This window comes from Dunckerocampus dactyliophorus, chromosome 1 (genome assembly GCF_027744805.1).
Source record: "Dunckerocampus dactyliophorus isolate RoL2022-P2 chromosome 1, RoL_Ddac_1.1, whole genome shotgun sequence".
Lineage (NCBI taxonomy): Eukaryota > Metazoa > Chordata > Actinopteri > Syngnathiformes > Syngnathidae > Dunckerocampus > Dunckerocampus dactyliophorus.
In genome coordinates, this window is record NC_072819.1 from 19,545,309 (window position 1) to 19,558,682 (window position 13,374).

At 40.7% G+C, this 13,374-nt stretch overlaps 2 protein-coding genes across 7 annotated transcripts in view; one reads left to right on the forward strand and one right to left on the reverse strand.

Moving 5' to 3' along the window:
* The first annotated feature begins 2,014 nt into the window (after positions 1-2,014).
* Positions 2,015-7,954, forward strand: tmem106c (transmembrane protein 106C). The gene is made up of 8 exons (XM_054782551.1): positions 2,015-2,257; positions 2,413-2,690; positions 3,462-3,525; positions 3,605-3,764; positions 3,860-4,000; positions 4,082-4,131; positions 4,487-4,540; positions 6,099-7,954. The coding sequence occupies exons 2-8, from the start codon at positions 2,474-2,476 to the stop codon at positions 6,241-6,243; spliced, it is 831 nt and encodes a 276-aa protein (XP_054638526.1). The 5' UTR covers positions 2,015-2,257; positions 2,413-2,473; the 3' UTR covers positions 6,244-7,954.
* tns2a (tensin 2a) overlaps positions 3,862-13,374 on the reverse strand; it is a 79,362-nt gene continuing 69,849 nt past the window's right edge. For 5 of the 6 annotated variants that reach the window (XM_054782075.1, XM_054782000.1, XM_054782229.1 and 2 more), the window contains 9 exons: positions 11,842-12,902; positions 11,382-11,513; positions 11,203-11,298; positions 10,823-10,900; positions 10,655-10,732; positions 10,394-10,562; positions 9,776-9,844; positions 9,506-9,535; positions 3,862-9,242 (listed from right to left, as the gene is read on the reverse strand). In XM_054782075.1, coding sequence (XP_054638050.1) covers positions 9,104-9,242; positions 9,506-9,535; positions 9,776-9,844; positions 10,394-10,562; positions 10,655-10,732; positions 10,823-10,900; positions 11,203-11,298; positions 11,382-11,513; positions 11,842-12,902 — 1,852 coding nt within the window. In that variant the 3' untranslated portion in view covers positions 3,862-9,103. The remainder of the gene's footprint in view (positions 9,243-9,505; positions 9,536-9,775; positions 9,845-10,393; positions 10,563-10,654; positions 10,733-10,822; positions 10,901-11,202; positions 11,299-11,381; positions 11,514-11,841; positions 12,903-13,374) is intronic. The other variant, XM_054782144.1, reaches the window with a different exon arrangement.

Here is a 13,374-nt window from a genome sequence, read left to right on the forward strand (position 1 = left end):
CCCATGGCACATTCTAAAAATACAAAGAAAACTGGAAAAATGGAAAAAATGGCAGTCATTTTTACAAGAATAAAGTTAAAATATTAGGAGAATAAAGTCATAATATTAAGACAAAAAATGTTCATTTTACAGGAAGTCATAATTTTATGAGAAAACAATGGCAATATTATGAGGAAAATACATGTAAATATTAGAAGTATAAAATTGAAAAATGAATTGAGGTGAATGAAGTATTTATCAAATATTATTTTTGTGATGTTATGTTATGTTATGAAGTCATAACATAACAAAGAATGAAGTTGCTGTATTTTTTGTCGACAGTTTATTCCTTTTGTCACACATTTACGCTTGCATTTCTTATGTATTCTTTTGCATGCTGCACGCCATCTGCCACCACTTCACATGCAAAGTGTCTGTTTGCTCTCCCGGTTTGGTCTCATCATTATCAAAACTTATTATCATAAACCCACCACACCACGGTATCCTGTTCAGTCTCTCTGTTAAGCACGTCATCAAGACGTAGGACCCATCCCAACCGTCTCAGCGGCAAAAGGTACAAGGGAGCCACATTACTTGCTAGTTGCTGCACCGTTCTTTCAAATGGCTGCTCTTATCAGGAGGATTATCAGCACAAAAAAGTCCCTGCTTCCATTGGCCCACACAGGTGACAAGGTTTCAGCACCTAATTGAAGATACCATACCACATTCATTTGCTGAGGAATAAAGTCCCTCACATTTGGGTGCAAAGTGCAGGTTTGGATTGCAGTATTTAAAATAATTACTTAATTAATCATGGCAAGCTATTCCAACCTATGTTCATTCTGATTTTGTATTCCCTTATAACTAATTTTTGTACTTATTGATGATTTATTCTTCAGTGTGTCACCAATATTAATAATTTATACATGATTCCCTGACAAAAAACAACGGGAATCTAGGAAACTTCACCTGTCCAGTGTCACAATCACCAGTCACACTGGTTAAATTTTTGGCTAAAAAGTTCCAGAATCGGTTAAAAGTTATTGAATCGTTTAGGGTCGTATCATTCTAAATGAACAAATATTGTGCTTGAATCGTATGGGCAACCACGAATTGAGATACATATCAAATCGTTATTAAAAGGAATGTTACAGCCCTAATATACAGTATACATACATTCATACGTACATATGCAGGGTCAGGCAAAATGATCTGACACATTTGTAGGTTAAATAAAAGGCAAATAAAGTAAAGAAACAAGAAAGTGTTTTCATTTTCGAAAAGTACACATAATGCCATTTTTTCCATATAATGCCATTGTTTTTCGTTTCTTTTTCAGTTGCTGCCATGAATCGGACTGGTGAGCATCGTGCTTTCATTGTGGAAACGTTTATCAAAACAAACAAATCTGTAACTGCAACACAACGAGCGTTCCGTTTGCACTTCAATCTTGGTAGATATAATCCCGTACCAGCTCGAAACACCATCTTCTTATGGGTTACCAACTTCAGAGCTACTGGATCCGCACTGAGTGTGTGGACAATAATGGATCCCATTTGACTGATTTAATTTTTAAAACATGATGAAACAGAATGGTATTATATGTACTTTAAAAAAATAAAAACACTTTCTTGTTTCTTTACTTTATTTGCCTTTTATTTAACCTACAAATGTGTCAGATCATTTTGCCTGACCCTGTGTATATATATATATATATGTGTGTGTGTAACGTTTTTCGGCACTACTTTGTGCTCTATAGCTGTGTGGGATCAATAAAGTTCATATCTTAGACAGCTGAGAAGATCAAATACATTGGTTTTGGTGTCTAACTGTTTCTATTAGTCGTGCGTGTGTGAGTGTATAAACGAGAGGCATTAACTTAAATTTGTTTGTAGAAAGGCGCTTTATTAAATAAGTACATTTACTTGTATTCATTTCCAGCGCAGACTTGACACATCCAATATGGCGGCGACGTTGCCGTACGGCTCATACTGTATGTCTATGTATAATCATAAACATATACGTCTATGCTAGTACCGGTGTAGGCTAGTAAGATGCATGTATTTATTTGTAATGTAACACAACAACAGAAAAAGCTTGTTCCGGGAAGAAAGAACACCGTCATGACTAGACTGAATACGTGTTTTCTCGCGTACTTGACTGGCACAAAAACAAGACGTCACAAATTGGATTCGTCAGCAAGTCAAAACAGCAATGGATTCCAAACGTGCAAATGCACAGAGTTGACACGACGGCAACATAAAGATAAACTCCGGAGGTAAACATATGCTGATTATTAACTTCCGAGTTAGTGGACAAGTTAAAAGTGATTATATGCCGTGGTTGGCTGTTAGTATCCTCCTATGAAGTAAGACCAGAACACGTGTTGTTTTTGGAGACTAACAAATATGGTTTTCCTTAACCCACCTATAGACGCACAGTAGTCAACCGGACAAATAAACTGGTCTGGGTGAAAGGGTCCTAGCCGGCCGCCATGGGGAGCGTGTTGTTTCGCAGCGAGAGCAGGCTGTCGCTCTTGCCGGAGAGGTCGAGCTCCAGGCGGCGAGGCGACGAGAAAGACTCGGATAATGATGACTCTTTGGACGGGCTTGTCAGGCGGGAAGACATCGCCCAGTTCCCCTACGTGGAGTTTACCGGCAGAGACAGCATAACATGCCCGACTTGTCAAGGGAGTGGACGTATACCCTCAGGTAATACTTGGAAGTTAATTAGTATTAGCATGTAGCAAATGTTCAGTCTGAAAAATAAAATAAAAACGTTACTAATGTAGTTCCGTGTTGATACAGTTGTCAAACGTTAAATTACTATTACTAAACGACGACCATCACCTTTAATATTATCGTTGTCAAAATACAGTACTGTAATGTGTTTAAAAAAACAACAAAAAAACAAGTGACAGTGTTTTACACACGTCCACAAAACTATCCTTTATTACTGTGCAGGGGAACGTGAAAAAAAAGTTGTTAATTATATATTTAATATTCTCAAATAAGCCAAATTCACCAGAACATGCAATGTCCATGCATACAGGCACCACACATTTTCACTAATCATGTACAGCTTTTAAAAGAAAGAAATAAAGATGAGGAAGAAAATTCACTTGAAAGAGCCGCCTCGAAGAGCTGTTTCGTTTCCGACTGACACATCAACACCGGAAAGACACATGTACCTCTTTTGATGTTATGCTACTACTACGCTATCACAATAAGTTCCATTTCTGGTTCTATGGCTATAATCACACCCTTCTTTGTACCCTTCTTTGATGCTGTCATACAAAAAACTTACATACCAAAGAAAAAGGAACTTTTAAGGCATATTTCTTGAGAAAATGTCAATCTGTGTAACCTTTATGGTGTTGGAATTTGGAGGTTCGACTTAAATTTAAAAAAAAAGAACAAATTAGGTTTTGTAGCCTGGCCATGTAAACAGCATGTCTGTGATCTGTCATCTTTGCCCAACAGAGCAAGTCAATGAGCTGGTTGCATTGATCCCATACAGCGATCAAAGGCTGCAGCCTCAAAGAACGTAAGTCACCAGTTCACACAAAACAATTGTGTCAGTGCACTAATAATGTACCGTAAAGCCTTCGTCGTCTCTCCCCCAGGAAGCTCTACGTGGTTCTGTCGGTCGTGCTGTGTTTCCTGGCCTCCGTGCTGGTGGCCTTCTTCCTCTTTCCCCGCTCGGTCGTTGTGGTAGATGACGGGACACGGGCGGTTACGGTGCGCTTCGACCATGCCAACTACAAGGTCCAAATGAACCTGACGGTACATGCTCCACCACCCTTTTTTTCTCCAGGTCTACCCCTACTACTGTGATTCAAATTTTATTTACACCCCCCCCCCCCACCCCACCCCATCAGAGTACGCTCAACTTCAGCAACCCCAACTTCTTCTCAGTGCGAGTGCAGAGCGTCACCTGTCAGGTGCTCTACATGAAGAAGGTGATTGGGACGCATCAGCTCAACAACGCTACCACCATCTTGCCCCTCAGTCAGAGCCAGGTAGGTGTTGTTCGTCACTGGAGACGTTATCTCATCATATCCGTGTGCTAGCTTAATTTGCTGTTCTTCAATGTCGCACAGGTGAACTACACGGTCAGCGTGGAGATTGACAGAAGTGCGCCGTACGTCTAGTAAGTGTCAAGCAGACAAAAAAAAGTCCAAAGAGAGCTTTCTCTGTTTTGCATGAACGGGTCGAAAGGTACTTACATGAATCTAATAAAATACAATAGAATGCATTACTGCATTGGCTTCACTTTTGCCCCTTTCTTCATTCGAGGAACACCGGGTCTTTAAACGAGCTGTAAAATGTCTCCTTTGAAATATTTAAAATTATTCTGTTTGATTTTTTTTTTTCTCCCAAGTCAATTCTGATCAATCAGTATTTGCAAAAACAAACACTAGAATTTGAACAGTACTATGCAAAAGGGATCGCGTCTCATCAAAAGTCTAGATTAATATGTAATTTGTCTCCTTTGTCTTTTTCAGTGCCTTCTGCACCATGCCCAGCATCAAGGTCCACAACATTCTTGTTTTTATGCAGTAAGTATCGCTTTACATTCATGTTTTTAATATCAGTTATCTTAAAGTAAGTGCTCTATGTTCTTTTGGGTTACTATGATCACAATTAGTCTTAAATGGTCTGAGGCCACAATGCTGATGTCCATTCATTTCTACTGCATCAACATCAGCCTGTAACCCACTTTTACTTCCAACAACTCTGCGGTACAACCTTAACATGTCAACAAATACACTTGCGATTTGTTTGGATTTAGGATACATTTTTCCCATAGAAAATAATGGAAATGAAAATAATCCATTCCGGGGTCAAATTGTCACTATAATAAATCACATTCTTAACTCACACAGGTTGAAAAAGAACTGTTTATTAAAACATAGCGGTGTCACAAGACGCTCAATTCACAAGACGAGACATGAGATTGGGTCTATGAGGTTGAGACGAAATTTTAACATTTGTAAGAAAAGTACAATAAAAAAAGACAATATATTGCCAACTACTAATTCAATTTATACTACATTACTTTGCATAGCTCCTCACAAGGCTACACTCTTCTGCACTCTGTGGGTATGCTACTGGCCCCGCCTCCACCCACCGAGACAAAGAGACTTTGACAGACAAAAGCGCTCACTCTGTTCATGCTGTTGGTCTATGGAACAACTGTGCCAAGGTGCTGAAACCAATGCACAGAGTGAACACTCTTCCTCTTCTTCCATGCACATGGCAATATATTGCGGCGGGCAAAATTATTGAGTTATTATTTGTTGTGCGATTAATTTATTTATTGTCATGTCAGGCAAAGTGCCCACAAGACCGTTTTTTTTCTGAATGAGAAATCTTGTCACATCTTGCGAGATCTTGTGACACCCTATTCAAAAAAACAAAAGAAGTTGCGTGCTCGCCCTTAACTGTGATGAAAAGTTAAGAGTAAGTTGCATCTTTTATTGCCAACCCAGCCTGAGCGTGCACCACTTTCCTGCGTTGTAATAAGTTTCTCCTCCAGTTCTACTACGGTTGTCATCACATTTTTCTTCTTTCTAATCACTGGTATCCTCACTCAAAAGAGCCAAAGAATTAGCAAAATACCGGTTGTGGTGACAATTCTTAATATTCTTGGTAGCATGACCTGAAATTGTGGGTTGAACTTCCAAATTGTACGACTTCAGGGGGCATTCGACTTCAGTGGTTGGACTGTAGTTCACTGGGGGATCATTATGTTTATTATTCATTATGTGAAGCTAATGTACCGCATATACCCGATTATAAGACGGCCCACTCTTTTTAGATACCTTTTTATCCAGACGGTCTCTGTGTCACAGCTGCATCACTTCAGATCACTGGTGTGTGACAGGAAGAACAGCGCTGAATTGCTTGCGCAAGTTATTTGGCGCCACCTACTGGCGTGCATGTGTAAATCTATAGCCCCCACCCCCACATAAAAGATGACCTGTCTTTTTTTGACTTTTTTTTCTCTGAGGAAAAATATCATGGGGTAAATACAGTATTATGGTACATTAGTGGGAAAGCCCAGTTTGTGGCTCTTCCCTTTTGTCAACACTGTACTCTGCCCGTCTTTTGCAGAACCTCAGTGAAAACCTCACACATGGTACGAACGTCCCAGAACAGCCTGGAAGCATATCGCTACATTGACTGCGGTTCCAACAGCACGTACCAGCAGGCCACGCAGCACCAGCAGTATCCCTTCTCAGCCCACAGCCACCTTTAGGACGGGATGGATCACCCATGACTGTGGTCTTGAATGGAGCAGCTTACTAAAGAAGGTCGGCTTTTGAATCTCATTAAAGCTATGTTAGGCTTTTAGTTTTTTTAAGATTTTGGTAAAGAGTTCTCACACCTCTGACAAAGTACATGCATTCCACATGTTGAAATGGACATGAGTCTTTTCCAAAGATATGCTCTTTAGAGGGATGTTTGGATTTATTACATGAAGTTGTATCCCCATCCCCATCAGCATTCTAGCACATTAACCGTGAATTAGGAGACTCTAAGTCCAGTTCTGGTCAGACTTCTGTAATGAAGAACGTAGTTCCGCTTAGTTGCTGAACTACAGAAATCTAACTAGAACAGGACTTAGGAGACCCAGTGGGGGGTAAGTCGCTGTTAATGGACTACAATGTTGATGGGGATGTCATACAACTTCATGTTAAAAAAAATCTGAACTATCCCTTTCAGGGAATATTTTTTGTGGGCTTTATTTAACTCTGCACAGATTCCAGCATGTATTTACACTGCAGGGCTGCAACGACATGGACAAAAGTGGGACAAAAGTGCCTTGGTACAAACTGCTGTGTTGTTTAAGTAGCTATATGAAAGCATTTCTAGCACAAAATGCTTGTTTTTTTTTTTACTGATGCACAACTAATGAAGCGTATTTTATATAGATGATGATGTGAAGCTATACTTCTGCCTCATAAGTGCATTTCAACTCTTTTTGGATTGTATCTTGAATGTAGCGTGAATGACTTGTTACTTATTAGGATGTCACATGAAATGCACACCCTTGCAGTACCACTGTATAGATTTCTAGATGATTTTGTTCTTTGTAAAAAAAAATAATAATAATAATTGGATTGGTGGATTTTTTTCATTTTTTAAAATAATAAATATCTGTTTCTCTTCAGTAAGCACTAAAGGAACTGTGAATAAACTTGTTACAATATGCCATGAATGACAAGCATGTAAGGTACCACATCATTATCACTTTATTCTATTCTTCCTTATTTTTTTTTTTGCATACAAAATAGCAGAATATCCTTTTTGAACAAAACAGTTTCCTTTTTACTGTATGTCTCATACATGGTCCTATAGCTGCATGTGAAAATATATTACTACATAATATAGAGGTAAATACAAATACCACAATATATTACTGCTGTAATAAACATAGTGTTTTCTCACTAAAATAAATGCGTAGCAGAGATACAAGGAGGAGTTAAGTACAAAAATATAGTTGGATAAAAAGCTTATTAATTCATACAAAGAGTGCTTCATCTTTGGTTAAATACATTTTTTTGGCCGCCGTTTGACTTGTACACAAAAGCGTGTGGAAAAAGTCACTAAAATAACTGTACAATAACACTGTACGCCTTTCCTCACGTCGCCTTTTCCCACTCGTTTCACTTACGTTCCGTTTAATTAACAGCGACACTCCCCTGAATACTTTCAAATCGCCTCCTGCCCACACACACACATACACACACGCACTTGGTTAAAAGAAGTTAACATGACTGTTTGCGCTCACTAGAATCTCCATTTGCTGTCATGAACAGTGTATGAGTGGCGAGAAACAGGATTGTCGTTAATGTTCAAGTGTGACGTGTTACACAAGTGGACTTGGTGATGGAAACACACATCCTGCATGGGTAGTGAGAAACTAAACAACATAATAATAGTCTTTGGTCTTGTTTACTGTCAGTTATGATGTGTTAACATAGTTTGTGATTCGACAAATGCACTAACCCAGCTGGTTATTTAAGCATCATCCTATGCAGGTGGAATCACAAAGCTGCTTCACTAAATGTATTCTTTATTTCTTTTTTTTCAATTCTATTTTCCATCTATGGATTGTCGGACTCTCCAAAGTGCTGAAAAATGTGATTTCAAGAGGGATGGGCAATTAATCAAATAAAATTAAGCAAAATGATCCAATTAAGAATGTGTCTAGTTTTACAGTAGAACCTCTTTGGTCAAACGTAATCAATCCAACCGTATTTATATTATTTCCTGCAGAATTACTGGAATTAGACATAGTTACTTTCAGGGTGAAAATGTCACCAAGAAAGAACCTTTATGAACAGACACAGGCAATTCTTTAGTTTTAAGTGTAAAAAGAAACAACAAAAAAGTTAACAATTCGTAAAAACAATTATCTCCTAAATTCAACTGATGTATGTCGGTTTTTTAACATTCCTAACTGTCGCACAAGTGAGAGTAAGAAGTTAACCACATATAGTAAATAGTAAAAACTATTAGGAAAACATAACTTCCTAGCACATTATTCACTTCCTACCGTCACATTATTTTTCTCCTAACACCCCTGGATGAGATTGCTCCTTCTTTTGGGATAAGTATGGCAAAAAAAACAAACAAGAACAAGCAAAGTGCACAAAGTTAATGCTTTGCTTGCTGAACTGTGGGGGGTTACGATGCATGCTGTGAAGCTTGAACTACTAAGTGCTTCTGTGCCTTTAGAGCTATATTTTACCAGAACACTCCAAAGTATACATCTTGGGCATTTGATTTAGAGGTTCTACTGCATTTTGGTATTTTATGACGCATTTTAACCTGTGGCCCTGTGCCAAGGATCCTAGGGTTACGCAGGAATGTGAACTTAGCCAGTACTACTGACAGATTTTGACGTGATCTTTTGAACTCAACCTGCACCACAGCAGCAGGTTATCAGCTTCATGCTTTGTGTTACCATGGCGATGTAATAGACAAGCAGCTTTGTGATACACGTCAGTGTAGGATGATGTGGCGCCTTAAAAGATGTAACATTCCTACCGGGTCTAAAAACTGTCACATTAGCTGCTAACACGGCAATCGTAGCACAATTGCTGTGACGTCTACCGCCGCTGCGACAACATGACCTTGTTGATGAAGTTCACGATGGCTGCGGCAGGTTGTTCAGGGTCCAGCTCGGCAAAAAGGTGGCAGACGTTCTCAGCCAAGCTGCCTGGCTTCTTGGCGACAAAACCAAAAACTCTTCAATGGAGATGAGGAGGAGAGAGGAATGTTAGCACTTGGTGAAAATGTCACACAAGTTACTATGTGACATTATTATTTCTAATATTTAATAATTTTGCCAGGCATACAGTTTTGATGCCATGCAACTGCTGCTGGAATACACCAAAATGGGCAAAAGTATTGAGAAACTGGTATCCCAAAACTTTTTTCCATATAACTCTGGTCTCATTATATCTACCACATGCATTGTCATACCTGCTAACAAACAACAGAGCACTTACTTAACAGTGGTGTTGTCTGAGTTAGTCCACCTATTCAAAAGAGAAAGAAAGAGCAGGCTCAGGCAGCTGCAGCCAGCATGCTCTCTCACACAAACACACACACAAATGCTGGTTCTCTCTATCGTGCATCTCATACATCTAACATACACAAACAACCATGCCAAGATCACAGCAACAGATGCAGCCAAGTGATCCAGGGTGCTGATTTTAGGTTAGTTCTAGCTCCATCTGCAGTTCCAAACAGTCTTTTGGGTGGTCTACTGTCTGTACCTCCTGTCGTTGGGGTCAACGCTGCTGAAGGTTACACTGTTCACTGGGTAATGTCTGCGGAAGAAAACCCTAGAAGAAGACATATGAGGACATGACGACAATGCGCATTAGACATTAACTAACATGATGAAAGTATAATATGACATAATAGAAAATTACAACGTATCCCACCAGACATCCTCTAAGCTGTTCAATGGGGCAATGAAGTTCCAGTAATACACTTAATAACAGCTTCAATGTAAAATGCGTTGTCACTTATTTTTAATCATAAATTGCTTTCTTTGTGTTTTTAATATAAATACAGTGGAGCCCCACTGGATCCCCAATGGATTTTATGGGCGTCTCAGTTACTTGTGTTTTTTCACCATTCGCTGTTAACTCTGGGACGGAGGACTCTACTGTATATGTGAAGTATATCTGTATCTAGGAAGTACTTAAGGTAAAACATTACATTTTGACATGAATCTGACTCTTCAAACTACAATTATTATTTTTACATTTTCTTTGGCAATTTTGTATATTTGGCAGTTTGTAATGTCCGCTTCCGCCACCTAGGGCTCGGCTGTTAAAACTGAGTAGTATATATGATCTAGTTAAAGGTGCTGTGGTATGTGGTACCTGCGCTGGCTGTCCGTCAGTGTGATTCCCTGTGATGTCACCTTGAACTGGACTACTGTGGCAGAGGGGTGAGGGCTGCGGCCCAGTGTAGCATCTGTTGCCTTGGCGATGGCCTGAGGCCCAGTCAGAGACTCCGTTTCCACAGAGTTCAGGTAGAGGACGTTACAGGCTGAGGATTGATGAGTAGTTAAAATGGACGATGAGATGACAGACCTCCCAGCCTATGTCAGAGCAAAAATAGTGACTAGAGAGTGGACTCACCTGCTCCTTGCTTGAGGAGGTCAGCTGCGGTGCTAAGGTTACTCACCGGCTGAACATCCTGCACATCTCCGATCAGATCTGACAACATGGAAACCACAATGACGTTAACTCAGACAAAAGTGCACATCGTATAACGATTACTACATTAAACTATTAAGGACTGCTGACCTTTTTCGAGGATCTTCAGTGCACAGGGCAAAGAGATGGCCGTGATGGAGTGCTGATAGACTAATGCAGACAGACTTCCTATGAATGCACATAAACAGTGTCATAAACACTCATGAGTTTCACAACATTTGAGTAGTAACACTTTCAAGGACATGTAGAGGTATGTGATACCCACTCATGATACTGTACTTCCAATGCAGCTACTGCCATCTTTTGGAATTATTTAAAAAAAATAATCAGGAAGTTGCCTACAGCCACAGATGCTAATGCCAATATTTTCTGACACGACGTGAATTACAGACCGCAGCAGTTATTTGCTTTTGTAGACCACCAAGGCCTACGTTGGTGGTAGATGGACATTAGACATGATAATGTCTTACCAAAGTACGGCTCATTCTGACACCCTTTAATCTTGACTCCTCGAGGTCCTGTTTCAATGAGGAAGTGTCTCACCAAATGTTCCAGAGGGTCACCCACTGTAGCAGCACAGAAATACGGTTAACATGCAGGCATTATCTTACTCAATGAGATCTACTAGCACTAGTACTTTTTTTTTCACCTTTGCTGCTGTGGTTGTGGACATTAGGAGGAGGTGTGACCACCTTCAGTGCTAGCCCATACGCCCCCTGAAAGGAATTACTATCCCGGATCAGGAAAGTTCCAGGGTCTCTCCCCTTCAAAGCAGCGATTGCTACGGTGAAACAAAAGCAATATTTTAGGGATATGAATGGTGTAACCGTGTGTTGCAGCATAGATGCTCTTTTTAGAGTTAGGGAATGAACATAACATTTGAGTGGATTCTCTAAAGTTATACAATTTATATTTCAACAACAATTTTTGTGAAAAAAACCTCCCAATAACATTTTAATTGAAACCCTCATCAACAATATGAAGATTCAAATAGTTATTTTTAAAAAATGCTTGTGAAGTTAATGAAGGTTTTGTATTGACACTGGAACAGATTATTCCTATTTCCAATGGAAGTGTTTCATTATAAAACACAGAATATCCTCCTTTACCTTGTTCCCTGGAGATGCCAGGCTTGTACCAGAACCTCGAACTATCCTGGACAAACTTCACACTGACTCTATTCCCATTCTCAGGCTCCTCAGACCCTACATCACTCTCAGGGGGTGCAATTTCCCCTACGGTGGGCGAGAAGGTGACGTGGTGCTGATGCTGAGTGTTGCTTGACGTGCTCATGGCTGGTTTCGCAGCCTCTGCCCTATCACTTGGTGAGCCAGGCTGCATGGGTGGGTGTCTCTTTTCCGGCAGGGGTGGCTGAGGGTGAGGAAGTGGGATGGAGATTGTAGAGTAGCTGGAACTGGATGATGGGTGGAGCTGCAGAGGATGAGCAGAGGAGTAATAGTGCTTCTTGTTGCTGTCCATAGTAGGATTGTGCTCCATGCCTGCATAGTGGTGGTGAGGGGTGTGGGTGGAATGGTGGAGGTCCGAGCCGCTCATCATTAGCCTCCTACCCAGTGTGGCAAAACCAGGAACTGGGCTACCAGAAACAGGGGAGCCATCCATGCTGCTGGATGCAGCTTGGATGGAAGATGATGCTGAAGTTGGAGATATAGGTGCACTTGTAGAATCGGGGCTGCTGGACATTTTGGGAGCTTCTGGGGGTGGGGAAGAACATCCATTGACCTGTGCGTTGGTGGTTTGAGTCTGGCTTGGAGGGTGACATACTGCCTGTGTCGCAGAGGACGGCAGAGCAGCAGCCTCTGATGGGTGAGGGGTTTCCAGAGTGGGAGGTTGGGTGTGGTGGTTCGATGAAGGTGAGGCAACAGCATCCAAACAAGTGCTGTGTGTTGATGATGGCGGCTCGTAGCTACAGTGCTGCTGTTGTGTTGTCGGGGACGGGACAGTTGGTGCAGTGCAGTGGCTGTCGGATTCTGAGTGTGACGCTTTGCCTGCATGTGGGGAGGATGACAAGTCAGTTCTGCTTATTAATGGCGTTTCCGTGGACTGCTGGACACCGTTATCAGAGGAATAGTGTCCATCATGAGGTTGGGATGCCATGGAGTCACTGCTGATGACTGTTTTACGGATGTCATGTTCTCGTCCTGGACTGGGACTGCAATGGAGACATGAAAATTACTGTTTTGTCATTCCATTCTACATCAAGGACAAAATAATTGGACCAACAACAGCTTTTAGAATCTTCTATTCAAAATCCATGAGCTTGTTAACAATCTCTGCCATGTCCAGACAAATATGGATAAAAATCAAGAAGGACAGAAGAGGGGTTTGAAACTCTGACTTCTCCTTGGCACTATCTCTGGCCATGACTGCCGCTAGCCGAACGCTGGGCTCCACTGTATTTGTTTAAGGAATAGATCATGAGGCAGTTACACTTCCTGTCTCTCACCCATGTGTTCCGTTTATTACTTATTGGTTAGCAGGATTACTTGCAACACATCATCAGTAGTTCTTGGGATAAATACTTGGGATAATGTCGCATGTTTCTTCTGATTCAAGCCAAAAGGCTCCATTTTACACATCCATGTAAAAACTTTTTGAAAATCTTCACCCTGGACGTTTTCTTC